A 27,367-nucleotide genomic window follows, 5' to 3' on the forward strand; every position below is an offset into this window, starting at 1 on the left:
ATTTAAAAAAAGGAAAAAAAAAGAGAGACACCAGAACCTGGGACGTGACCTGACAAACTGCAAACTCCAAACAGTTCCTACAGGTTATTACATTCACCTCTCATCAAAAAATAAACAATTATTCAGCAACCGTGAGTGCCCTTTAAAAGAGCACTGGAATTCCCGGCGCAGGAGGGAGAGCTGGCGTGGGATGGGTGACACTGAAATAGCAGAAATCCATCTATTCCCAGGGGTCAGATTCCTCTAGGAAGAAAAGATCACAAGAGAATAGTGCATTTAAATCAGTTATTTATTCTGTGTTATCAGCCAATAAATCTTCATTCCATGGCTGAAGCAAGAATATTTATTGTTCCTCATCACTTGACCCTGGGAAGGGAAGGGAGCAGAGTTTCTACAGCCCATGAGCGAGGATTATCAGCAGAGGCCAGGCAGAAAGAAACATACATTGGAAAACCCCAAAACCTCATCTGCTCCCTACTCCCTGCAGGTGTACTCACATCACGCTCATGCCCATGAGGTGCTAGGAACACGCCCTCCGTAACACCACCACAGCCAGTTAGTTCACTAGGATCACATCTTTCACCACAACCAGCATCACATCTGAGGGAACCGCTGGCAAGAGAAGTGGGAGGAGCCCGGGGGGGGGAGGGTAAGGGGACAATGGAGAAAGGGAACAGAAGCAGCCACAGGCTATAACAGGTCAAGGGAAGATCTTCCCCCGATCTCTTGCTCCAGAGCTAATAATAGATCACAAACCAGTCACAGTACTTTTGATCTAAAACTGCTGCAGAGACAACCTTCTTCGTGGCCCTTTCTCCACCCAGATGTGGGGTAGCAATTCCAGTTCCCGCCACAACACACACACACACACGCACGGATAAACTAGCCCTCAAAAGTTTGTTTTTGCCCCACTTTCAATGTATTACCCATGGCGGAAAGGGGCCAGCACCACAGATATTCTAGGGGGAGGGAAATTTATTCACAGTTACCTTATAGGAGGTCTACTCAGGAGCTTGGAATAAAATGTGAGCTCTCCACTTGCTCTGTCAGTCTCAGGGCAGTGTGACTTGGGGAACGTGCCTGTGCTGGGAGAGGAGGGGGTCACAGAGACGGCCTGCTGAGGACAGTGGACTCGGACCTCCATGTCAGTTGTAAAGTCCCATTGTCACCACGTGTGGGTGGAGGGGCAGGGGGTCGGCTTCACATTTAGCGTTGGATTTCTCAATTTTTCCCACCAAAGTCTAGGTCTGAGGGCAAGGACAAGCCCTGCTCCAGCTCTTTCACAAAGGCTGCTGTCCCTTGCCCACTTCCTAGGTCACTGTTGCTGGGCTAGGGCACCAGCACCTTTGACTCTTGCAGAAAGTCATTGGGCGAGGAGCTCCTGCACCAGCTGCTTGAATGGCTCCTGCTGTTGGTAGATGTACAGCTGAGTATCCCAGAGCGTGTTCACTAGGATGGTGTCCTTCACTTCATCCAGCATCACGTCAGTGTGCAGCTGTGGGCTGAACCTGTGGATATGGAGATGTCGCCTGCTGGGACTGAGAAAAACGTGTGGGGGGGAAGCCGAGCAACACCAGAAGGGACAGACAGGGATGGGAACCCAGGCATTAAATGCAGCACCATATGACGCCTGGGGCTGGGGACACCTGTGCCACACAAGCTTTGAGAAAGCGTGAGACCAAAGGGAAGAGAGGGAACCAAATAGAGGGCCCTGCAGAGAGAAGGGAATTGCACAAGGCAAGAAAAGCTCATACCGGAAATAGCGTGTGCCTGTCATTTCGCACCAAGCCCTCGCACGGTCCACGGCTGGGCCGTCTGCATCCGTGCACTGCAGGGGGAAACATGCCCACTCTTAGGTCACTGCAATCAAACTAAGTGCTTGCATCCCTCTCCCCGTGAACTCAGGGTCCCTTGGTACTGAGTCCAACTGTACAGGCCTCCAAGGGAGAGAAAAATGGTAACTCCATTTTGGAAACTTACCCACAAAATAACCTAGGGCAGCGGTGAGCAACCTGAGGCCTGCATGCAGTCCTACGCAGTTTCACCTGCAGGCCGTGAGCCCCCATCTGCTCCTGTCCCCCACGCACCTCTTGGGCCCTGGGGCAATGGAACTGTTTGTGGCTGTTCCAGCTCTGGGGACGGAACATGAATCAGGTAATTTGTGGCACTCTGAAAGTGCCGGGGAGGGGGGTGGAGCAAGTTATGTGCAGGGCTCCAGTACCCCACTGGGGGAGAGGCGTGTGGGGGAGAGAAGAAGAGAGAGTATGTGCAGGCTGCATGCGACCCACAGAGATGAAGGAGGGCCTCTCATGCAGCCCACTTACTAGTCATGGTTGGGTTGCCCATAGCTGACTTAAGAGGATCTTCCCACAGGCCTTGCTGCAGCTCCCCAGCAGGCCCCAGCACAGTTTTCTTAATCCTATTGCCATCCAAGGCCTCTGCTGGTTTGTGTGCAGAAAAGTGCAGAAAGGGGCCTTGGTGGTGATTCCAGTTCAGTGTTCTGAGCCGTGAACTCTCTCAGAGCCTGTTTATATCCTGTCTCCTGCACCAGGAGCACAATGCCAGCAAAGGTGGCAGTCACTACAAAGCCTATGAGTTTTGCTGGTGTAGCTCTCAAATAAAACGTGAAATGACGTGCTCATGGTGAATTAAAGCTCCATGGAAGTTTTCTGCTCTGTAGGTGTAAGACAGAGGAGAACTAAGGAGGGGTCAAAGTTATGGTTCTTTGTGGAGCCTTAACTCCAAATTTTCATTGTGAACATTCAGCTTCTGTGAACAAAATTATTTCAAGCTTCTCTTTGTTTAAAGGGTGTGTGTGTGTTATACGTACCCAATATTCTTTCCATTGTAACATTTTTGCTTAGGAGTTTCCTTTATTTGTTTATGCAGAATACCTCCAGTTTTTCACAGCCTCATTTTTAAATCCAGCCTCCAATTCTGCATATAGAACTTTGCATCCCTATCTAGTTTTGCATGCATAAAATTGTGGACACTCAGTTTGAAAATTTAACTTTGTGTGTCCTATAACCTGGAGCAGTTTCTCCACAAACTTCCCACACGTAAGATTACCTCTGCCAAGAGACAGCATTGTACAGACGAACAGGCTATAGTAGCTGACATAAAAAAAACCTGGCCTATAAAGGGGAATATTTTATACTGTTAGTTATGGTGTCATTAACTCAGCTGTATAACCTGTCACACAAATACTCCTCAAGATTGACAGGCTGTATTCCATACGGACACCACTCTGCCCCCTGCTGGTTCTCCTTCCTTCTCATTCACTCCCAGATATACTGCGTAACCCACCTACTCCCTTTGCAAATCTCCATGTATTTAAAGGACAGAAGTAACAAATGGGAAAGAAGAATTCTTTAGGCTAGGCCATATCAGACCACCTCGCCCCCAAAGTTCTGGCCTTGCTGTGACCTTAGGAGTCCCAGCACACTGCATCCTAATTTGCATCTAAAACATGTCATGGAAGGTAACAGATGTAAACTGGTGGCAGGCTGGTTCTGAAAGTCACCATATGCACAGGGGCATATAAATTGTTATCAATGTGTGCTTGGAAATATGTTCCTGAAATATGTTTGGGAGGCAGTGTGTTAACTCAGCCTTCTTTAGACAATGGAATGTGTATTTATTTGTGTGATGAACTTGGTTACAGACAGAGGACAGTGGCGGGGGGGGGGGGGGGGGGGGGGGGGGGGGGGGGGAAGGAGGAGGAGAGAGAAGGTAAACAAAGAGAGAAGATAAGGAGGCCTGCCTGGCTCTCCAGGTAGAGATGATGGACCTTGTAAAATAAGAGGGGAAAAGAGAACTTTTTAGTGACCCATCATGGAAGGGACCTAACATAAAGCGCCCTCGGAAGTTATGAAAGTTGGATCCCCTGGTGTGGAGGCCTAGAGATGCTGTAGTTTGACGGAAAGAAAGAAAATGATGGAGGAAAAGATGGCAACTTTTGGTTTTGTTTTGTTTGGAACCAACAATCTCTTTTGCTTTTGCTTAATAGCATTTAAATCTCTGTCCTTTGTTCATAAATCTATGTTTGTTTTATTAAAAAGCCATCTTGGTGCTGTGCAGACTAAATGAAAGCATGAGCCCTTCAGCTAACCTAACAGGCTGATATGTGGTCTGTTCTCCATGGAAGAAGAACTCAAAACTTTCTGTGAAAACAATTGGAAGTCCTGTGGAACCTCGCAGACTAAGAGATTTTTTGGAGCATAAACTTTCGTGGGCAAAAACCCACTTCCTCAGATGCACGTATCATGTGCACAAAGTAGGTCACTGTCCACAAAAGCTTATGCTCCAAAAAATCTTAGTCTATAAGGTGCCACAGGACTTCTGGTTGCTTTTGCGGATACAGACTAACACGGCTACCCCTGAGACTTGTCAGTAATTTCTGTGACTGTCCAGGGAGAAGGACCAGATGCCACTGAGAGATGGCTCTGTTGAACAGGTTCACTGAGTGTTATCTGCAAAGCCAGGATTTGACTGGTAAAGTCTAGAAGATTTTGCTGGCCAGCCAGACAAGCTGGTGTGCCACAGAGAGGACACACATGGCTTAGCAGCAGCAAAGCTCTCATTCTTGCTAAGGCAGGGGGGTAACACAGTGGCTCCCAATTCTGGACGTCACGAGCACAGTCTCACTATTTCTAGGTCATTGGTCAACCCACTTTCTAAAGTAGGGGAGAGGGTTTTGCTGCAGCCATTGGTACTCCCTGAGGTTTAAAGACAGAAGGATTCAAGGATTTTCTGACAAGGGAATGATGGCAGTTGAGATGGGAAGTGATTTCACTGGTAGGGCATGTTAATGAGTCCTGTATGGTGGGATGTGGTCCAAGGAGCTCTGAATAGATGTCACAGGTGATCCTACACCCTCATTGGAGTGTAAAGGCTAATGGCCTGGACAAGTCCCAGCTGAGCACCTTCTTCATTTAAAACCAGTACAACTTAGCATCAGGAACCCCCACGTGTCCCCACCTGAAGAGTGGGCATCATTCTGCCGCTTCATCCCATAGACCTATACCCATTACTCACACAATCCACCACCATCTTGCCCAGTTCTTTGGCTCCAAAGACAGTCTTGGCCAGCTCCCAGGGGTTGGAGGGACGGAAGACATCCACGGAGCTCACTGGGACCTGCGGAGGCCTCCCTGTCCCAAGGGAGACCACCACTCCCAATTTCCTCACCTTCTGGCTCTGGCCCTTTGGAGGGTGGCGAAACAAATACTGCTAGCGTGAATCACAGTGTTACTTCAGTCCCCTAAGCTTCTGTCCCCATATCACAGCCCAGCTCCTTAATCTGACAGTATCAAGGACCCATCTGGCTGAAGAGACTGAAGATTACATAAGATCTCCCCACAGCCCCCACCCCTCCTGCACCATAACCCAGACCCACACTTTTCCCATCCTGAACCACAACCCCCCACCCCACTCCCCCATCAAGTCTTCACTGCCAGTCCAGCCCCATGGCAGAAGTGAGTGACAGCCATCAACCTCTGCTGAACATCCCATGCGGAAATCCTGGGGCGGGGGAGGAGTTTCAGCCTCACGCCTAGAGCACTGCAGTCAGCACACAGAAGCAGTGCCCCAGTTAGCACTAACCAGCCCTGTCTGTTGGCTCCTCAGAGAGGCCAAGAGCTGAAAGGCCACAGACACAGAAGGAGCTGATCCTCCCACACCAGCCAGGTTGGAGCACTGTGCTGGGGAGAGGCAGGGAGCTGGCAGGGCTGTTGTTGAGGATGCACTACTTGCTCCGTAGCTAAACACAGGACCCTGGTTTCAGAGAGCCACCCATTACAGCCTTCTTCCCAGCCAGGAGTCATTTACCAACCAAACCTCACTGGAACACCCGCTGAAGAAACCCACCGCGTGGGGCTTAAAGCCCCAGGCTCTACCCTCACCGTCTGGGTTAGGGACTTGTTGTACTCGTGGATCTCTGTCATGGCATCCAGGGTGGGGTTATTGGCCAGCAGCCCGCCATCCAAGAACCGCCCGATGGGTCGGAAGTACGTCGGAGCAGCACCGCTGCAGCGGGCAGCCCGCCACACCAGCTGGTCTGTGAGAGGACGAGACAGGGAGCGGAATTGACTGGCTGACTCATGTCACCATGTGCAGACAGACACCCTGCTGACTAGGGAGGCACGACAGGGTACTTGTTGGTGGGGGGGTGGGCGGGAAGAGGAGAGATCTGTAACTCCAGAGGCCCCTCCATCGATTAGCTCTGCCCTCCTTCTACATAGCACTGTGGGCTTTGCTGGGACTCGCTGGAGAATAACTGGCTGTGGAAATGATGGCCCCACAACACCCTCCCACCCAGCTTCCCAATCACCAGCACCGCCTTTAAAGCCACCAAGCCAAACTGATCCCTGCTGGGACACCACTGAAGCCAACAGAGTTATGCTAGGGATGAATTTGCCTACGGCATGTAACACAGGATGAATGATGGAAGGATTCCAAAAGACATCCTGTATGGTGAGCTAGCCTCTGGCAAAAGACCTCCCAGACGCCCCCAGTTGCACTACAAAGATGTCTGCAAGAGAGACCTCAGAGAGGTAGACATCGAGCTGGACAACTGGGAAGAACTAGCAGACGACCGCAGCGGATGGAGGCCGGGGTTACACAAGGGCCTTCAGAAGGGCGAGATGAGGATCAGACAGCTAGCAGAGGAGAAGTGAGCGCACAGAAAGCACACTAAGGACTTGCCAAACACCCACCACATCTGCAAGAGATGCAGCAAGGACTGTCACTCTCGTGTGGGTCTTCACAGTCACAGTAGACGCTGTAAATGAAGTCCTCAATTGAAACTATAAAGGGCGCGATCCACAGTCTATGCAGACTGAAGGATGCCTACTACTACCTATGTAACAGATCCATTCGCTAGCCCAGGAGGGACGGAGCCATCCCTTTGGAACCCATCCCTACAGACAGAGGTGATGCACAGCTGCTGATAGTGGAGCGGGACACAATGTAAAGGTTTTGAAGGAGGGGGCATGTGACCACCCCACAAATCCCCTCTGGACTGCCAAGCTCTTGCTAAATGGAGAAGAAGGCAAGTACCACTACAGTGCAGGGGGAGGAGTCTTCGCTTGAGCGGAACCCCTGCTACAGGAGTGGGAGAATGGCCTCTGCCCTGGGAACAGTTGCAAGGCCTTGGCCCCCAGGCACTCTGCAAAGCAGGCGGGGGGGAGCTCTGGGACTCCAGCAGCAGGGACGGAGAAGTAGCCGGGGACGTCAGGCAGAAGCCACACGCTGCTGCTGCTCCCTTTCCTGGGCTGTATGGACGTATGGTGAGCGCTGCCACCCCAGGGAGCCTCTGCCTGGCTCCCTACCTGCCGGGGGTCCTGGAGAGAGGCAGCCCAAGGCCTTGCCCACCCCCACTGCCATGTGGGCCAGAATATGCAGCCCCACAGCATGGTGCTAAACGGAACGCATAAATCTGGAGGGGAGGGGGAGACTCCACACGCCCCACCTCCACGAATCACCTCTCCACGTAGCTGTGGGAAGGTACGTCCTCCGAACCCCTTTCCAAACCGCTGGCAGCCCTTCTGCACCGCTCTTCTCCTGCACAGCCAGGGCGAGAGGTGTTCAACCTGCAGCTCCACAGAGTGGCAGAACCTTACGCCCCGGTGGCTAGACCAGCATGTCACAGCTTACGGGTGCAGGAGAGCAAGAACAGTCGAGGAAGGACAGGTAGGAGGGGAGACTAAGAAACCTCCCCGAGGACCAAGCTCTAAGGATCACTAAAGCACTGCCAGGACATACCATTCTGCTCTTACGATGGGTAATCCACTACTGGGATGTACCATTCTTCAGTGAGAGAGGGGAGGAGGGACAAGAATCTTCCTCCGATAAGGTCCTCTTCTCCGCCAGTCACTTGGACCAGCGCGTGCAAGTATTTACCTTCTGGCTCGGTCAGCGGTTTGAAGGGGTCCGTGGTCTTGACATCGGGCTTGCTTTTCGTCACTGGTACCTTGTAATTCCGGAAGAGGTGGAGCTCAGCAGGTTGCCGGTCACACAGGGTCCCCGTCACCATGACCCTGTGGGAAGTGAAGTGAGAAACAGAGGTTAATGTTGAAACAAACATGGTTACTCATCTGTCGCCTCCTCCTCCTGATCTGGTCCATGGCCTGGCTGAACACCTCACCATGGCGCCTGCCAAAAGGAGGGAACGAACAATCTCAGCAGAGATTCTCAGCAAAGCGCAGTCCCTGCTGTGACCCACTTGGGCTTCTGGACGTCTGTCATTTTGGTGTGCTCTCCGAATTCCCTCTTCAGGAACTCATCCAGGGGCTCTGACTCGTAGGGCCGTGACCCTCGGAACACCTCGTCCTTCATGCGGAAGTAGAGGCAGCGCATGTAGTCCACAGGCTTCCCTGAGACACATAACAGCACCCACTGTAACTGGCAGTAGGAAGCAGGCAGACAAACAGAACCAGCCAGGCCCTGGGATTCGTTTCTCGAATTCCCTCGAGTCAGGAGGGATGTGGTGACACCACATAGCCTCTGCAGTGTCTACCCAGAGTGGGTAGACATGTCCAACCCTTTGCAGTAGGTTCATTGGACTGGAAAGCCTTTGAGGAAGGAGAGCAAATTTAGAGCTGACTCCTTCAGGATTCTCCAGCTAACGACAAAAAGCTAACGAACCAGGCCACAGGCCCTTGGTGGGGAGAAGAACAGGAATACCTGGTTGCTAAAAATCACTTTGCTGTGTGACTTCCCAAATTCCCAACAGCAGCAAGACCATTTCCCCGGAGAAGCAAACACCGATTAGAATCCTGGCATTTGTTCGTGAATAAATTCCACTCCCTTCTAGCTGGTGGCTATCTCCCAGACCCCTGAGCTTACAGAGCTGCAGTTCCTGCCTTTCCTTCAGCTCTCCCCCGGCCAGCGGAGCATTCTGACGCAGGCTTAGCAATGGCAGCACCTGTAGGGTGTGCTGCCACCCCGCAAGTTGTTCCTCACCATGTACAATAGCCAGCGCCAGGATTCCCCCGGTGCTGGTCCCTGCAATCCAGTCAAAGAGCTCCCTGATGGGCCGGCCAGCCGCCTTCTCAATAGCGATGAGAAGCTGGATGAGCACCAGGCCCCGGATGCCCCCTCCATCCAGACACAGGAGACGATCGTACCTAGAAGGAGCAGGAGAACAGGAAGGTGGGGGCCAGCTTGAGCAGTAGAATATACCGTATGCTCAGCGCAGCAGCCAGGAATGACACTCCTCTGTAAACTGGCCTCCTCTCAGGCACCCTCAACCCCTCCCAGATGCCCCAACCTTTCCTCTGGCCCCTTCCTGCTGCCCCTCAAGTGTCCCAGTCTCCTTCAACTGCCAAACCCTCCCACAACCCCCTCACTTGCCCAACCGACCTCCCAACTGCCAAACATCCTGCTGGCCCTTTCAGGTGCAAAAGCAGCCACCCCCCACCATCTACCATCTGGGAGATGAGGAGTAGTTGGCCAGACGAAATAAGGTCCTTCCATGAGCTGTGGGACACTGGATCTGACATTATCCGCCTCACGCACGCAAAAGAAACTATTGCGTGGAAAGCCATCGCCAGGTGGCACACCATCCGCCACCCCCCAAATCTGCCTGCGAACTATTTCACGGCTGATCGTTTTAACCAGCTAACGCGCCTCCCCCACAAGCCCAAACACATCTGCCAGGCACTAAAAGCGCCATCCCTCCTCATCCCAGCCACCGAAAGCTCTACCTTCCTCCTCCAACACCCCCCCACAGCAGAGTTACACGTTGCCATGACAAGCAAAAAATCAGCAGCGCCCTACTAGCGAAGGGACAAATCTCCAAAAGGTGCAAACTGGTATCACCCCATCCGCTTCGACGACCGGAAGTTACGTGTTGTCGGGGACAACAAAGTATTCTTGTGGGGGCACGGAACGTCACTTCCGTCAGCGCAGCTATGCTGAGTCACACCACTTTGGGATCTGGCCCAGCGTTCCCTCTAATTTTTTCCTTCCACGGGAGGAACACATTTTGTTACAGGCACCAAAGCATGTCCAAACGTGCCCCACAACAGTAACCCATGCTGTAGCTGTGGGTGCTCTGCCGTTCAGCTGGCTGGCATTTGAATCCTTCCTGGGCAGCCGCCCAATTGCTCAGCTTAGAGGGAATGCTGATCTGGCCCTTTAAATTTACATGTGTGTAAAACAGAGAGAATTTAATACTGAAATAAATTACACCGGGGACCCAGCACCTTCATCACGTTCCTGTTTAGTGCAGCAATCCCCCTCCGCTCTCACACTTGCCAGGAGCTACCACACAATTCCCAAGCTGCTGCCCCAGAGCACCAAGGAAGCCAGGCGCCCTGCCACAGAATTTGGGGCCTTGGTGAGACCAGCTGCACACACATCTCAGACAAACCGGGAGGAGGAGAGGAAAAATTTCTCATCCCTCAAGAAAGACAGGGAACTGCTCCTCTCCCTGGGGTGTGCAGTCGGACCCCTCTCAGTGCCCTGAGCAATGGCTCTTAAGTTGGGCCAGGCTCTGGTGCAATCCATCCCACTGCTGGGAGCTGTTTCCCTTGAAGACTGGGATCGACTGTTGACACCCTCCCTCCCTCTGTTTCAGAATCAATGGCTACAGCTCCCTGCCCTTCCTCTGCCCTCCCACCAGCCACCACCCTAGCGGTGTGCATCGCCAGCTGCTTGGTCTCCCCAGCACGGCTTGTTTGAACAGAATATTCCCTTCCAAAACGCCACCATGCACAGGGCTGCCCCCCCGTTTCCTTATTCCGCTCCCCTGCTCACGACCCTGCTGCTTGCCCTTCGGTCATAGACCTTCACCCCAGCCATCACAGCAAGTCTACTCCACCAACACTCCCTCCGCGCATCCGGCCATTTGTGTGCATTCCCTCCCTGCCCCACACAAAATGGCTGTCAGTGGATGGTCGGTGGTGAGCGCAGAGAATTTCACGCATACGCGTGAATGCACATGGCATGGCACTCTGGCTCAGTTCAGGAACGAGGACACTGTGAATCGTGGTGGGGGGAGAAATTCATCCCCTCCCCGTCCCATAATCAAGCCGTGAAGTTGTCTCACGAGCGCCGCTCCTTACTTACGTTCTCTCTATGCCACTGGGAGCGTCCACAACATCCGGTGTCTTCAGCAAGTGGCCAAGTGCCGTGGAAATGTGGATGATGCTCTCATACCCTAGACAGGCACAGGCAGCAGGAGAGAGAGACGCCTTTAGTGTCGTAATGGGAGGAGAGGGATAGGCATAAACGGGGCTTCTGCTTGCCTGAGGGTGCAAATATTTTCTAAGGGGTTCTTCAGATCCCAGAGCTGCCCCAGTGCCCTCTAATCTTCCACCCCATCCCTCCAGTTCCCTTTCCCACCCCTCGGTCCCTCAACTCAAAAAGCTCAACGGCGGAAAAGACCTTTCAGGTCCTGCCTGCACAGAGCTGCGCCCCAGAGTTGAATCTCCAGCGCTCCAACATCCCAAGCTATCAGGCGTCCACACTTCCCTTGCGAGACTCTTTCACGCATCCACTGACGTCTCCATTGGGAAACACTGTGCAACAGCCAGCCAAAGCTTTGCTGTTTTATCCTGGTGGCATCTCCTTACTATTTACCTGCCTGTAGCGCACTTGTGGGGCGGATACTTGTTACACCCCCTTTAGTCGCTGTTTAGCACAGTTAGCAAGCTCTCCTGCTATAAACCAAGTTCTTAATCATGGCTTCTGCCTTCTCTTTCCTGTCTTCTGGTAGCTGATTACTAAGAGGGACACAATCTACCCCTTCAAAGGCCACACACCATGGGGGGCCTGCTAAACCCAGCGCTCTGAGTTCAGTCCTTGAGGGGGCCATTTAGGAATCTGGGGAAAATAGATTAAAAAAAGGGGATGAGGCTAGGTCCTGCCAAGAGGGCAGGGGACTGGACTCAATGGCCTCCCAAGGTCCCTTCCAGTTTTATGAGACGTGAGCCTCCATATATAAGTTATATCGGCACTAACTGCTTCAAGTTCCCACTCTTATCGAATAAGTTCTTCACCCTCCTCCCTGGAGCAGACAAGCCATTGCAGGCAGTACCACCAGTTCACCCCTTCCTTAGGCTCCATGCCAAGTACGATGAGGTATCAGGTCCCAGAGGGCAGACAGCTAGAGCACTTTCAAATAAAGAGGCAGAGGAGCAGACGGCCCCCAGAGTAAAGACAGAGAAGGCAGATCCCAGAAGCAGCAGGAAGTGCTCAAGACACCTAGATCTAATCCTGGGAGATAAGCACACAGGGAGGACTGGGAGCCTCTCACGAACCCATCTGCGGCTGTATCCCAGGCCACACCCAGGGACTGGTGGGCAGGGAGTTGCGGGGGGTGGGAGGGGGATCCGGCCTAGGTGAGATGCCAGCCTGTGAAACCAAAAGAAAAACAGGGGAAGAGAAAAACTACACAGCAAGGCTGCGCCATTCGCAAATTCACCATTCCTGAATTCAGCTATTTACGAGAGGCTCCTTGTCCCCTGCACTGTAGCTGCCTGCGCAGTCCTGCTATTGCTGCTGCACGGTGCGAGACGTCGTAGCCATCTGCATGGCGCTGCTATGGCCGCCACGAGGCACCGTAGCCACCCATGTGGTGCTGCTGGAGCCATCGCAAGCCGCCCTAGTCACCTGTGAGGTGCGGCCAGAGAGTCACGAAATTCAACAGTCACGAGGGTTCTCAACATGGAACCCTCGTGAGCGTTGTGACCCTGTGTGTTATTGCCAGCGGCCAGGAGGAAGCAGTGGATGTCTGGAGGAATCTCAGCACCAGACGGTTTCTCAGCATGCTCTGGGCCCTGATAAGCAGTCCTTTTCTGCCAATATATGAGACGCCTCACCCTGGAAGGACACCTGCAGCCGCCACCACTCCTCATAGAAGAGGGGAATTCTGCTCTGGATTTCCCTCCTTGCACCAATTACTCCACTAGCAGAACTCCTCGGGGTTCAGACACACATCTGCCAGAGTGAGATGAATCCATTTTCTCTAAACACACCATCCAGGAATGGCGCTTTTGCATCAGAAGGTGCTAAACTTGGAGTGAGAATCCTGGGTGGCCATTTCTTCAGAGCAGCAGAATTACAGGTAAGCAATTCCTCCTTTTCTGTCCTCCTACTACGCCCATTGCTCTATGAAAAACTACTTCACCAGGAGGGTGGTGAAGCATTGGAATGCGTTGCTCAGACAGGTGGTAAATTCTCCGTCCCTAGAGGTTTTTAAGTCCTGGCCTGACAAGGTCCTGGCTGGGATGACTTAGTGGGGGTTGGTCCTGCTTGAAGCAGGGGGCTGGACTAGATGACCTCCTGAGGTCCCTTCCAACCCTAGGATTATATGCTACCAAGACCCTAACACTCACCTCAGCTTTTCCCTTTAAATAACTTTCAGCCCTCAGGATCTGGGACCCAGCCAGCCCCATGTCTCATTCCGCCCCACTTCCCCTCACATGCCCCCAGGATGCCCGATCACCAACAGAGAATGGAAAACTCAAGACAGATTTTAGCTGAGCCCTTTCATTTCTGCCTCTCCAGCTGAATGGGGGTGGCTGTCACAGCATATGGGGCAATAAATCCCAGATTTATTGCAGAGGATGGGGCCAGTCACCCCCAAAATATTCCTGTGGCTGCTGCAGTACATAGGTGTATCCAAGAATCCAAACAGATCTGTAGAGCTTTAGTCGGGGGAAAAAAAAGAAGGGGAGACCTGACCCTGAGAAGAGTGGGAGCCAGATGACAGCTACTAAAGGCAACGAGAGCTGGGAGAGGGGAGACAGCCCTAGAAGTACAGGACGCCCCAGAGGAAGCGCTCAGAGAAGGCTGTGAAGACAAAGAAGGAGAGAGTGAGAGACAGGGCCAGGCAGGGTGTTACCTATGCTGTGGCTGTTGTTCCGTGGGAGTGGTGGTCTTTCCAGGGAGGTGGAGAGCTGTGGTGATGCTGCAGATGCCATGTGGGGCGATTCAGGGTTAGGTGGGTGGCAGCGTTCCGCCCCTACCATTTGCAGCAGGCCTAAGAGCACCTTCCGGTTGGGACCTTGCATGGTCAGGGAGTTGTACATATTAAAGAGAAAATCGACACACATAGATCACAGGGTTGTTCCAAGCACCCTGATGGGCCCCATAGCCAGGAGGGATGGGAAGCATGGTGGGGATCAGACACCATGCACCCTTCCACACAAACTTCAGGGCCTGGGCTCTCTTGGAATCCTGACCCTGCATTTCACAGCTGCTTTTCAGGGTAGATGCTGCACAGTCTGTGTGCTCGAGGATGGAGGTGGGGGTTGGTCCTGCACCTTGGCAGTCCCATTGCACCACAGCAGCAGCTGACAGCATGGCCTAGAGAAGGGCAGTATCTGGTTTTCCACTTCTACCTCCGGCTCCCTTCTTCCACTCTCACCTTTGCTGGTCCTGGCTGCCACCAGCCCTGGGGTCTCCCCAAACTCATTGGGGATCTCAACATCTGCTCCGAACACAATGAGGGCCTTGATCATCTCCAGGTGGTCTTGCTGTCACAAGGAAAAAAGCTCTTGTCACAGGAAACAACCTTCTTCCGCCTGCCACAGTCTACTTCACTGAGACGTCATTCTCCTTCCTACTCCCACCCTGGGGCATGCCAGCTCATTAAAAGCACCCTGGTAATTGTATCTCCTTCCTACCAGTTGAGGGCCAGGGCCTGTGATGTTCCTGGTGTGGGCACCAGCCCAGCTGGACCAAGTGAGCCCAGCTAGAAATATGGAAGAGAATGGTTGTGCATCCTAATCCCTGTCTCGTAAAAATCAATGGGGGACCTCCTCCAGGATGTTCTTTTCAGGCCCTGGCCCTGCAGAAAAGGTACCCTTGGAAGTGCAGATCCTGCAGCCAGCAAGAAACTCACCTTCATGGCCAGGTGCAGCGGTGTGTTGCCATCCTGGCCTCTGGCATTCGTCAGAGCCCCATGCGTCAGCAGCACCATGGCGCTGTCAAAGCGCCTCCGCTTGACCATGATGTGCAAAGCCATGTCTGCCGTCCCGCTGACCGAATTCACGTCACAGCTGTACTCGATCAGCAACAGGGTCATCTGCGCCCCATGGGCAGCCGGAGAGAGGGAGAGAAGACAACAACAAGGAAGCATGGCAGTTTCCGATCTACACTACGGCTGGGCAAACTGTCCCATTCTTCCTTAGACAGGACAAGCCAGTGCTGGAGCAGCTAACAATAGCAATGAGGGGAAGACACAAAGACCGGCATAGACAGGGCCTAACTATTACGCATCAGCTACGAAGCCCTGAGCATTTGAGTTGTGACCAGGAAATCTTGAGACATTTCTCTAACACTCGATAGCAAAGCAACTCTTCACTTGCATGACCTTACCCATTCCTCTGAACGTCTCTCTTGCGTCTTACAACACAACACAAGAACGGGGGCATGCAGATCCAGAGCTAAACGAAAAGCGGGCTCCCATTCGGGCTACAATCCTTGCCAAAATCCTGCACATCTCAGGGAAGCGCCTGTGTAGAGCTTGCCAGATCCCCCCGTTCATTTCCATTGTCCCACCTTGTGGGCCAGGCAGTTTCAAGCCTTGTTCAGTGCTTGACTGGGAGGCTGTCAAGGACAACAGATGCTAGAGGAAAGACCGCTGTCAATTCAACAAGAGGCAGTGCCTGGTACGGCACTGAGGCATTATGCCGCCACTCTAGCATTTCGCTGGAGAATTCAGGGTATTAGGCCCAAGAGGCAGGCCAATTTCCACTCTGAGTGATTACAATGTTCCGAGCTAAAATCCCCTGCTGTAAGGAGTTATTCTTCTGTTTCCCGCCTTAGAAACTACTGTGCAACGTTGACAACACAGAATGACTGCCGTGTTCCACCCCAGAGCTGGCCTTGTCTTAGAGGCATCAGCACCATGACTTCATTAAAAAGAGAGAGGAGAACTAACTGGCAGTGTGAGATCTATGGATACACAGGACAAGGACCTGCCCTCTTCATTGTGAGGGTCCCCAGCTCCTTGCCCACACAGTGCACGCCACTGATGCCAAGAGCCAGTGCTGTGGGAAGAGCCCTGGGGAAAGAGGCTGCTCTACCCAAGAATCTGAGTGGCTGACTGATGCATACAGGCTGCCACCTCCTATCCAGGGGTGACCAGCCTTTGGGGTGGCTTGCTGGTTGCAGTGTTCTAGCAGGAGTTGCACGCACACAGCAACATGCTGGAGGGGACGGTTTGCAGCAGGAGGAATTAACCATGGTCGGGAGAGGGAAGCAGAACTTCAAATGAGAAGTGATCCAGCATGCCTGCGCGGTGTGCTGGAAGGTCTGCTGGTCTGTCCCTCTGTCTGGCGTCAGTGATGCTTACCTCAGCGTTTTTGGCCCAGTGGAGCGGAGTTGCTCCGTGACGGGGATCCTTGAACCGAACTTGATTGACATCTGCTTCAAGTAGGGCCTGCGCACACCTTCAGAAGGAAAGGAGATGGAGGCACGGAAAGTAAAGGGTCACTGGTGGGGACAAAGATTCCAGCCTGCCAACAAGAAGCAGGTGCCATCCCACCCATGAGTACACAAGCTGGGGAACCGTGGGTTAACCCTCACTCCTTCCCCTCAACCTGACACGTTCTGTGACCTGGGCGGCTCCCTGGAGAGCAAAGCATCCAGTCATCCCTGCTCTTAGATGGAAGAGAGACTTGTGTCAATGTGCTACTTGGGCCCCACTACCAGAGAGGATGGCAGGTGCCGGGAAAGGATATGTCGAAACTATGCCATTGGGTCATGCCCTGCCAGTGAGGCAAAAGGACACTGGGTAGGAAGAGAGTATTAGTGCTAGTGGGTGGCCCACGTGCAAAAGCCCACCCACAATCGGAGGGGGCATGCAGGACTCAAACCAACGCGTGGTGACATAAGAGTGCCCATTTGCAGAGAGGCAAAGGAGCACTCGGAAGGGGCGTGTTAGCTAGGCATCAACCAGGGAGCTCTTTCCAAGCAAGGCCAAGGGGTGCTACATGGGGACCCCACTTGCAAGCACTGTCCTGCTCTTGCTCCTCCCCAAGCAAGGCACTAGGAAGGGGCAGGGGGTACGTGTCAGTCAGTGATGCTCTGATACTGTTCTCAGCAGGGTGAGCAGACGCCCCGGGAGGAGCACGTGGGCTCCAAGCTGTAGGTGGGGCCCTTCCTGCGCATCTTTTCCAGCAAGACAGGTGAACACTCACCCCTTCTGGGAATACTTCATGGCCATATGAATGGGGTATCCCAGTGTCCCCATGATGTTGCACTGGGCATTGCATTTCAGCAGAGCCAGAACCACGTCCTCCTTGCCCAGCTGGCAGGCTAGGTGCAGAGGTGTCTGCCCCTTATTGCTCAGGTGATTCAAGCCAACAGATGGCTTTTTGCCGAGGAGCTGGAAAAAAAAAATTGAACAGCAAAACCTCTCTTCAGGCTCTGAGGACTGCTGCTGGGGAGAGTAGTCAACTTCTCACGAACAGCACACCCTGTCCTTCCTCCCACTCCCGAGCTAGGAGCATCCCACAAGTCCATCCCCAGTGGTTATTTAAACTCTCCCTCTCTGTCCAACTGGGAAGTCTATTACTCCACCCAGCGTTCTCTCCTTTGGCTCCTGCCGGAATGCAGATCCCACGTGAAGCATAAACAACACAGAAATGTTCTCACACCCTGACTTTGCAAATGTCAAACTAAATTGTATTGTTGGTTTGTAAATTAAACTGACATTTTCTCCCCCATCCAACAGCCCTTCCCCACCCATGCACATACACTGCAGGAAACTTGAACCCACCAGAGAAGCAGAAAGTGAATCTGGGCGGTTTAATTTCCCGGTTCTTGCTGAGCAAGAGGCAAAGGGTAACAGCACCTTGGGGGAGGGTCAATCCAGTTTAAAGTCTCAGGGCAAAGCTGCTATTATAGTGACACAGGGAGAAGCTGCCATGTTAAATCACCATTGTTTTTAGGGTCCCTTAACATTCCAAACACCCTATATGTGGCAATCCCTCCCCCTCCTCACCCCACCGTCCTTGTCAGAAGCTAAGGAAAGCTGCATGGTCTGTCCCAAAAACTCACTCAGACTCCAAAGTCCAATCCTGACTTCTAGAAAACTACCTAATCTGAAGGCCAAGAAGTAGGAGAAATGGTGAAGAGTTGCAAGGCTGGCAGCCTGGGGCCTTAGGAGCCTTGGCTTTGAAGCACTTTCTCTCTCCCCACCCACCACAAAGCTCACCAATGACCTGCCATGGGGCCGGGGGGGAAGCAAGGCAGAAGGAAACTCAAGTGGTGCTGACGTAAAACGGGATCAGATACAGGCAGACTCACACTGGAGAAATTTCTACAAACCTACCTCAGAGCTGTGAAGGAGGCAGAGCTCCTCTCCCCGCTCTGTGACAGGCCCAGCACAGTCAAGGCCTGCAGAAGGCTTCTAGACAAATGATTCTTGACCTTATTTTTTTTTTTTTTTGCAGACCCCTTGAAAATAGCCGAGGGCCCCAGTGGAGCACTTAAAGATCTTTCCCAATGTCCCTCCCCCTCTGCTAGGGCTGGGAAAAGGGAGAGAGTCTGTTTCTCTTCCTGCTGTGGCAGCCCCTGAGCTTAGCTAGGAAGGCAGGGGGACTCTCTTCCCCACAGGGGCAGCTCCCAAGCTAGGCTGGGAAGGAGGGGCTCTCTCCCAGGCAGCCACTGCTCTGGAGCTGTGGAAAGTCACAGTCCTGAGTATCCCAAATTCCCTGTTCTCCCTCTTCTTACCCCACTGCCCTCACCTACCTTCCACCTCACCCACGTACACACTGTTCTCCCGAAGGAAGGGGCACCATCTCACCTTACATCTGCATATTCTCCCAGGTCCAGGCACTGCATTAGTGGCATTATGCCTGTGCAGCTCCACAAATTAGGGAGACGGCCCTTTGTTCTCCTGTGTGCAGCCACCCAGGCACCTGCCTAAGGCAGGGGCGGGGAACCTTTTTTGGGTCAGGGCCATTGACCCACAGAAAAATCAGTCCAGGGCCACAGATTGGTTAAAATTACAAAAAAACTAACAAAAAACCAGCCCAACCCTCACTGACCTGGCACCCAAGGAAGGAGGAGGAACAGGGGGAAGAAAAAGAGACACTCCTCAGCTGGGAGAGCAGTGAGGCTCAGGGCTTCCCCCTGGGCCAGGTTAACATTTCTGGGAGCCCGGCACTAGCACATTTTTGTGAGGCCTCTGGGTTTCAGGCTGGTGCAAAAAATGAGGGGTTCAGTGTGTGGGCGAGGGCTGCTGGAGAGTGGGCTGGGGTGAGGATGCGGGGTCTGAGCAGCAGGCTGGGGTGCAGGGGCTGGGTGAGAGGGGACAGAGGATTGGGATGCTCTCCTGTCCTGGTGACAGATATCGGGGAGGAGGGAAGCCACAGGTGGGCCCCTCGCTGCCCTGCCCGTTGCTCCCATTGGCCATGATTCCCAGCCAATGGGAGTGATGGGATTGGAGTCTGCAGGCGTGTACAGGCACAGAGCTTCTCTGCACTGGTGTTCCCCTAGCAGGAGGGAAGGGAGAATGGCAGTGCACAGAGCTGCTTCCTCCTCGCTGCCAGGCAAAGCCCCTGAGCCAGATGGGACCTGCAGCTTGTCTTGATCCAGCCCGCAGGCAATCAGTTCGCCAGCCCTCCCTTAGAGGGAACTATTCCCAGACCACCTGAATGGAGCATGGGGACTGCTGGTGGTCTGTGGTCACAGTCCCAGAACCTCTGTTCTAGACAGCAAACGCCCACCGAGAACTCAGCCGGCTTTGACTCAACCCCAGAACCTATTTTCCCAGGACACATGGCCAAAGTCGCCTCCCTGGCTGACAGACCAGAGATACATACTCCTCCAGTCAAGTAACTTGGCCACATGTCACTCAGAGCCCTGCCCTTCTGCATGCTGTAAGAGGAGAGAACAGACAGCTAAAAAAGCTCTCCAGCGCTACCTGTCAGCTGCCAGCATCCCGTCTCCATCTCCATTCAGGCCTAGCACCGTGCAGACAGCTCTTGCCTATGGATGGCAGGCAGTCATGCTACAGAGCAGTAACAGAAGCACCTCCATACTGTTCAAGTTTCTACTGAGGGTAGTTATGGGTGCTACAAAAACCTCAGGACCACAATCCTTAGTCTTAGCCTGTGTAAACACGTCATACTCACTAACCCTTCATCTTAGCAGGAAGGAACCACATTGACTCAGTCCACAAGGGTCTGAATTGTCAAGCTGTTCTGGCCCACACACCATAGTAATCACACAAGGACAGAGAGGAATCACGGGTGTGTCAAACTATCAACACACGGCTCCAAGTGTTGTGTCACATGGATCAAGAGGAGGCAGGTTTAAGGATGGACGCTGCAGACTCTGAAAGACGAGGGGAATTGTTCAAGCCAGTTTTTGACTCTAAGCCAGCATGCAAGGCCATGTGAGACTTGGTTTGGCCTTCCCTTGCTAGAGGTGCCACAGGAGCAAGAACTGGAAGTCTCAGTCTATAGCCACGAGGAGATACAAACAGAGCCTTCTGACGCAATTGTTCTGTGCCTCGCCCTGTGTTAGCCCAGTGCACCCTGGGCTTTAGGGTTCAGTCCTCCAGAACTGCACAGTCACACAGACAGCAAAGGCCCTGAAGAGGGAGGAGGAGGGAAGAGATCCAAGATCAAGCCAAAGATCTGCACCCTCCTGTCCTCCTGTGGCAGCAGATCTAGCTGGCTTTTCTCTTCTCCAAGTATGGAAATCCTCCTCTCTATCTCCTCCAGATATAGAGCACTGGTTCCTTCCTTTCATCCCCTCCCCACAGTAGGAAGAGTACCCAGCAGCCAGCTCCTGTTTCCCTGCTCACCTTTATGATCTCAGGGTTACTCCCTCGGACAGCATAGTGAAAAACGGTCTCCCCATTTTTGTCCGTGACGTCCAGCCGAGCGTGGCACTCCACCAGCTCACACAGACACTCCATGTTCCCCTTCCGACAGGCCAGCTGCAGTGGGGTACAGCCATCCTCGCACTCTGTGCTGTTCACACAGCTGCAACGCAAGACAACAAACAAGAGGCCGCTGCCCTGAGAGGTGACATTCAGTACGTCATCCTCCCAGAGGTTCGCGTCAGATTCCCTAGATTACTGTGCTACAACTAATTGTTTCATGTACAGGTTGAAACTCTTTATCCCAGAATTCTCTCGTTCGGCAAATGCCGTAATCCGGCCTGGTTTTAGTTATCCAGACAATCAACTTATCGTGGGTTCGGCCAAGTTTCCTGCAGTCCCACAAAGTTTGTTTCCAGCCACTAGTCCTGGCTCCTGGCGTTCTGTGCTGTTATTTAGCTCTAGCTCACCTCTCAGTGTCTTCTCAGAGCCCAGCAAGCAGTGGAAGTGTTGGCAACATGCTAGATAATATTGACCTCCCATCATCTGGCAAATTATCTCGTCCAGCACCGGTCAAATCCTGAGGGTGCCCGACAAGAGAGGTTCAACCTGTTCAACCTTTCTGAAAGTAAGGCTGAGAGCATGAGAGCGCTGCTGCATGAACTCCTCAGTCCCTCAGCCGTCCAGTTCCCAATTCCCCTCGTCCACACCGAATGTTTCACCAGACCAACGCTGAAAGGGAACATGGCATCTAGGCCAAAATGGTCTCCAGCACTTTATGATGCAGGACAATTCCCCTCCCTTCTTGTTGCTTATGTAACACGCCTGCAGAGTGTACCACAACCCCCTTTAGTGGCTGGTCTTCACAGATTATGTAACAGCCTTATGACTTCTAGCAGCTAGCAGATTTACTCCTTCAGCTCAAATGCAGGAAGTCGGCACTGAAGGTAATGAGCTCAAAACCCACTAGCAACTCCTGTGGTGACTGAGAGATTTATTCCCTTCCGTTATGGGTAAGCAGCAGATTTAAAACAAACAAAAGGAAGTATTTCTTCACACAATGCAGTCAACCTGTGGGACTCTTTGACAGAAGATGCTGTGAAGGCCAAGACTGTAACAGAGTTCAAAAAAGCACCAGAAAAATTCCTGGAGGGTATTTCCCTCAATGGCTATTTGTCAGGCTGGGCGGGGATGGTGTACCCAGCCTGTTTGCCAGACGCTGGGAATGGGCAATAGAAGAAGGATCACTTGACGGTTACGTGTTCTGTTCATTCCCCCAGCGTGCCTGGCACTGGCTACTGTGGGAAGAGAGGACGCTGGGCTAGATGGATGTTTGGTATGACCCAATAAAGCCACTCTTACGTAAGAAGTTATCACATACATTGTTTGACCAAGCTAGGTCCCTATCCACCAATACGAGGTCAATGGAACTTGCAGAGCCAAGCTCTTCCAACAAGCAGCCCACTTTTATTTCTTTAGGGGCTGAAACATGGATTTAGGTGCTTGACCTTGAAAGCACGGGCCTGAACTGCACTAATCCCAAGCAATATTCCACCAGGAAAGTGCCTCAGCTCTTGCCTTAGGATGCGATTGTGTCGGAAACTCCCCGGAAGCTCTGTCTCCACTGCCACATGCGCCAGGGACCAGTGAGGGTGGTTACGGAAACAGTCGCTCAGTTGCTGGAGCACCTCCAGCTGCAGGGGCTGTGGCGAACTCTCGTAGAAGGGGCGCAGCTGCCTTGCATACTGCTCAAACCGCTCAATAGCTTCCAGCTCATTGTCTAACTGGAAGACCCTGGAGAAGAGAAGAGAGAATGAGAATGCAGCCCAACTCCCTTCTAAATAGACCAAAAGCACCAGGGAGAAATACGATTCGCCACACCCTAGAGCAGGGCATCCCTCCTCCCGCTTGCTTTCACTCATAAGGATTCCTTGCCTGGTTGGGCATCCAGTCCTCAATGACAGACCTGCAGGCTGGAAAATGTTTCCATTTCCCATGCTCCCCCTCTTCCTGTTTTCAGGAAATCTCCACTCTCGCTCCAAAATACGACCAGGAAAAAAAAAAAAAAAAAAAGAGTCTGCTGGCACTCACCGGAAGGCGACCACTTGACTCTGGGAGTTCACCAGTAAGCAGTCCCAGGAGCGAGCGCTGCTGTTCTTGTAGAGAATCAGCCTGTCTTCTTCCCTCAGGCGAGTGTGAGCTCTATACTCTGCCAAGGGCACCTCCTTCACCCGGTAAGGGTTTGAAAACAGGTTGGTAACGCTGTTGATGGTGCTTACAAGTCGGCCAAAGAACTGCATCTTTTGGGGAAATCAATTCTCCTCTCCTCCTCACCCTGGAAGAAATCAGAGTGCAAATTCAATCCAGGTCAGTAGCTTCCCCCATTGCCCCTACCCAGCAAAGCACCCAGACTTTCCTTCAGTGACCTTAACCCAAAGGTTGGCAGAATCCAGCCCATGGCCCAGCAGGAGCCTTGCGCAGGCTCCCTGCTTGCACCACCCCGGCATGCTGCTCAAAACGGCCAGCCTGCAGGGCCACGTGCACCTCTGAGTGCCACCACAAGTGGGGGCAGGGAGAGGTTTCTCGCACTGCCCCACACCCCCAGCACAATCTTGCAGCTTCCACTGGCCAGTTTCACTCAAACCCCCTCCCAGACCACACCCTGCTCCTGTATGCCAACCCCCTACCCTGAGCTCCCTTCTGCACCCAACCTCCACCCCAGACCCTGCTTCTCCTCCATTAATAGCATGGGAGAGTGTGGGGAAGAGCGTGGCCATTGAGCACTTACCAAGTTCTTGCCCACTCCGCCCCAATGCACTGCCTCATTACAAGTCCGGTGACTTTTCATGTATTCTATGACACCAGATATGCCATCCCTCACTTGCCTCAGACAGAAGTGCCATGTGGCGAGAGAGCTGAAGAGTTGGTCCCCCACTTACCAGCTGAACAGATTTCTAGCAGGCACGGTCTGGCCCTGAAACGTCAGCCTCAGTTAGGGTCAAGATCCTATTGTGTCGGGTGCTGTACTATGAGATGGCCCCAAAGAACTTGCCATCTAAACAGACAGGACAGATGAGGAGTGGGAGAAAGGTCAGACCTATCACCCCATTTTATAGATGGGGAACCGAGGTTCAGACAAGTTAAAGCGACTTGCTCTATGTTGGGCGTACGTGGCAAAGCCAGGAAACAAACACAGACCTCCCAAGTGCCCAACAAGGACCGGGCTCACAATCTCTGGTTTACAAAGCCAGTCCTCTAACCACTGAGCTACTCCTCCTCCCGCCCCAGAACAGAATCATAGAACTGGAAGGGACCTCAAGAGGTCATCAAGTCCAGTCCCCTGCCCTCACAGCAGGACCTAGGGCCATCCACAACATCCCTGACAGATGTCTACCTAACCTGTTCCTAGGTAACCGAAAGCTGTTATGAAAGACGTTTGAGTCCAAAAAGCAGGAATCAGGAAGCCCTTAGCTAAGCTGTCAGCCAGCACTTGCAAACTACTGCCATGATTTTGCCCTGTTCACATTATTTCACCGACTTCACTTCTGCCACCTTCCTCTACCTCCACACTAACACCCCACTCCTGCAAACATAAGGGCTTAACTATACTACTGGTGGGACTGTTCATGGCAGTAGTGTTTACTATCAGGGCCTAAACATGTAACAGATGTTTGGAACATAAAATTCCTGTTGCCTGAAAGTAGGTAGCTACAGGCAAGGCATGCTTTTGAAACTGATGGTTATGTCGTGTGACTGTTAGTGGAGATAAATATCTTTTTTAAGTGCAAGCCATTTGTACAGCAGTCATCGTTCTGGGAAGTTACTTTCTAATGTCTGCAGTCAACTTAATTTAGGTGATGAAATGAGGAAGCCTGTCTGCTCATGTGTTGTAACAGCTGTTTGTGGCTGGAGTTTGAAGTTGCATGTTTTGCACCGAGGAAGAAGCGGGAAGAGGCAGATGCACAATGTCACAAGTGAAGCGGAGGGGAGAAGGTAAAATCATGACTGTAGGTCACACAGGACAGCTGAGGACTTAACTAGGAATTTGCTGGCCTCCTTATGGTTATGGCTGTGGAAATCACTTGCACAAACTTATATTTTTTAAAAGCCGTTGCCAGGTTTCTGAAGTGTAGATCAATGCTGACAGTCAGCTGCCTTGATAGATTCCTCTCCAGGCCTTCAGATGCATCCACGCTGTCTTCAGCTAGTTGCCCCACTGCTGCATGCATAACCATGCTCTCCGTCCATGGCCCAGCCACATTCCTTGCCATACATCGCAATCTTACTCCCCCATCCGCAATCCTGATTAAGAAACATCCTTGGTCCCTGCCAGGCTCCCAAATCTTCCACCACATTCTGCTTTGAAATACTGTTATGTATTGACATGGGTACATGGCATCTGTTAAATTTTTAACTTCACTCTCTGAAAGAGGAGGGAGGGTCAGCATGGTTATACTAAGACAGTACATTACATAGGCAAAAGTGTCTTCTGTAAGTACATTTAGGCCAGGTCTACACTATAGATCTTGGTATGATGAGCTCGCTCAGAGGCGTGAAAAAGCTAGATCCCTGAGTGACATTATACTAACCTAATGCCTGTACAGACAGGCCTATATCAGCAGGAGAGCTCGTCCCACCAACACAGCTACTTCCTCTCAGGGAGGTAGACTAACTACACCACTAAAACAACAAGAAGTCCTGTGGCACCTTATAGACTAACACATATCTTGGAGCATAAGCTTTCGTGGGCAAAGACCTGCTTCATCAGATGCAACTGACAAAGCAGGTCTTTGCCCCGGAAAGCTTATGCTCCAAGATATGTGTTAGTCTATAAGGTGCCACAAGACTTCTTGTTGTTCTCGAAGATACAGACTAACACGGCTACCTCTCTGATACTTTACACCACTAAAGAATCTCTCCTACCAGCACTACAACTGCATCACTGTAGCTGAAGACAAGGCTGGATACAGTATTTTAGTTTTTGGATCCTGCCTCCTCACACATCCAACTGAAGATAAGGGAGTAGTGCTTTTACTGAGGACTGGGACAGCATTTCACCTTCTTCCCAAAAGAAATGCTCAACCTCCAGAGACTTCCAAGAAGGGGAAAACCCAAAGATAGTACAACAAACTTGCAAAGGGTGGAGGGGAATTCCTGCTAGTCAGAGATTTAATTCAAGGAAAGAGGAAAAATCCCAACAGGAGAGAAAAGCACTCACAAAGAGCACATATGCAAGATAAACAACCTTCACAAGGTGTTCTCTTATCCCCAGCCATGCAAAGCCATAGGCAGTGAACCACGTGCAAAAAGAGGAACAAAAATACAGAATACAAAACACACACACACAAAGCTGTAGCTCTGTTGTTGTTCTGCTAACAGCTGACTTCCCTCTAATATCTAATTCCAGTAAGGACAAGTGGGGGCTTCCCTGTCTGTGGGAGCCAGGGAAGTGTAGGTCAGCGCTGCCAAGTCACACAGGCCACCTCTCCGAGGCTGGGTCCCCTGGCCGCGCTGCAGGTGGAGCTCTTGTGTCCAGGCCCTGCACAGCAGCTGGATCATCCTCCCCTCTGAGGCTGGAAAGTCCCTTTGAGCAGCGCCACCGGGCCCCCCGCTCAGCGCCTCCGTCCCGCCCGCAGGCAGGCAAGGAGGGCACGCGCACCGGCAGCCCCGGGGGTGCAGCGGGAGGGTGAGCCCCGCCCCTCGGCACGGCTAAGGGGTGCGCGCCACAAGGACCTCGAGCCCAGACCCCCCACGTGCCAGAGCTAGTGGAGCTACCGCCCACCCCGCTGCACCTCGGGCCCCCACAATCCTTAGCGAACAACCCACACCCGCGTCTCACCCCCAGACTCACTCAGCCCCTGAGTCACTCACGCGAGCCTTCACGGCCGCCCGCCGTCGCCAAAAAAGGACATCGATGCCACGTGGCTCGCTCTCCGCCAACCACAGCGCTCGCTCCTTTACCCGCTCGCCTCTTGGCCAATCAGAGGTGCCGTACCATGTGGGCGAAGGAGTGGACAGGAGCTGGGACCCTGAGGGGGTTTTGGTTTTGAAAGCCCAGTCGGAGCAGTGTAGTTCCGGCGACGGCCATGTTTGAGCGAGGGGGCGGAAGTAAGGGCAAAGGATGATGGTAGTGTGACGGCCATCTTTGTGAAGGGCAAAAGCCTTCCTCACCCCACCCCCGCTTAAAGAGACAGTGACCTTAAAAAACTCTCCCCTTTGTTTACTGAGCTCCCAGGAGTTTCCCGTTGACTAGCTTTCGTGCTGCGAACACCGGCCTCTTGCTCCAGCTTAACTCTCGTTTCTCTGATGGGACGTGAACCACAGTCTGCCTCTGGGGTGCAGGGGGCCTGGCTGCACAGTGGTGCAGCCTGGTGGCCAGGTTCATGCTTCCACCTAAGTGGGGTGGGACAATTGGTTCTCCCTGGGACCCACATCTGGTCTTTATTCACCTGTCTAGTTGTGGTAAAGAAAAGACCCAGTGTCAGAGAATGTGTCCATCTAACACACTCAGCATCTGAAAACCACACCTTGCTACCAGGGGCAGTCAGACCTTTCCACTCAATGTCAGTTAAA

At 52.6% G+C, this 27,367-nt stretch overlaps 1 protein-coding gene across 6 annotated transcripts; it reads right to left on the reverse strand.

Annotated features, from left to right (window-relative positions):
- Positions 1–265: 265 nt before the first annotated feature.
- Positions 266–26,810, reverse strand: PLA2G6 (phospholipase A2 group VI). 6 transcript variants are annotated; one of them, XM_075008894.1, is made up of 18 exons: positions 26,666–26,809; positions 23,734–23,849; positions 22,886–23,129; positions 22,373–22,588; positions 20,777–20,957; positions 17,157–17,344; positions 16,310–16,406; positions 14,855–15,037; positions 14,378–14,486; positions 13,853–14,014; positions 11,074–11,164; positions 8,965–9,128; positions 8,225–8,375; positions 7,903–8,039; positions 5,904–6,058; positions 5,038–5,205; positions 1,755–1,828; positions 266–1,508 (listed from the first exon to the last, which is right to left on the reverse strand). In XM_075008894.1, exons 3-18 carry the CDS (start codon positions 23,092–23,094, stop codon positions 1,364–1,366), a joined length of 2,430 nt encoding a protein of 809 aa, XP_074864995.1. In that variant the 5' UTR covers positions 23,095–23,129; positions 23,734–23,849; positions 26,666–26,809; the 3' UTR covers positions 266–1,363. The 6 variants fall into 6 exon arrangements, with proteins under 6 accessions (XP_074864995.1, XP_074865003.1, XP_074865010.1 ...); XM_075008902.1 differs by lacking the exon at positions 26,666–26,809 and adding an exon at positions 26,646–26,664; XM_075008909.1 differs by lacking the exon at positions 26,666–26,809 and adding an exon at positions 26,139–26,463.
- Positions 26,811–27,367: the final 557 nt, after the last annotated feature.

Source organism: Carettochelys insculpta, chromosome 1 (genome assembly GCF_033958435.1).
Source record: "Carettochelys insculpta isolate YL-2023 chromosome 1, ASM3395843v1, whole genome shotgun sequence".
NCBI classification, from domain to species: domain Eukaryota; kingdom Metazoa; phylum Chordata; order Testudines; family Carettochelyidae; genus Carettochelys; species Carettochelys insculpta.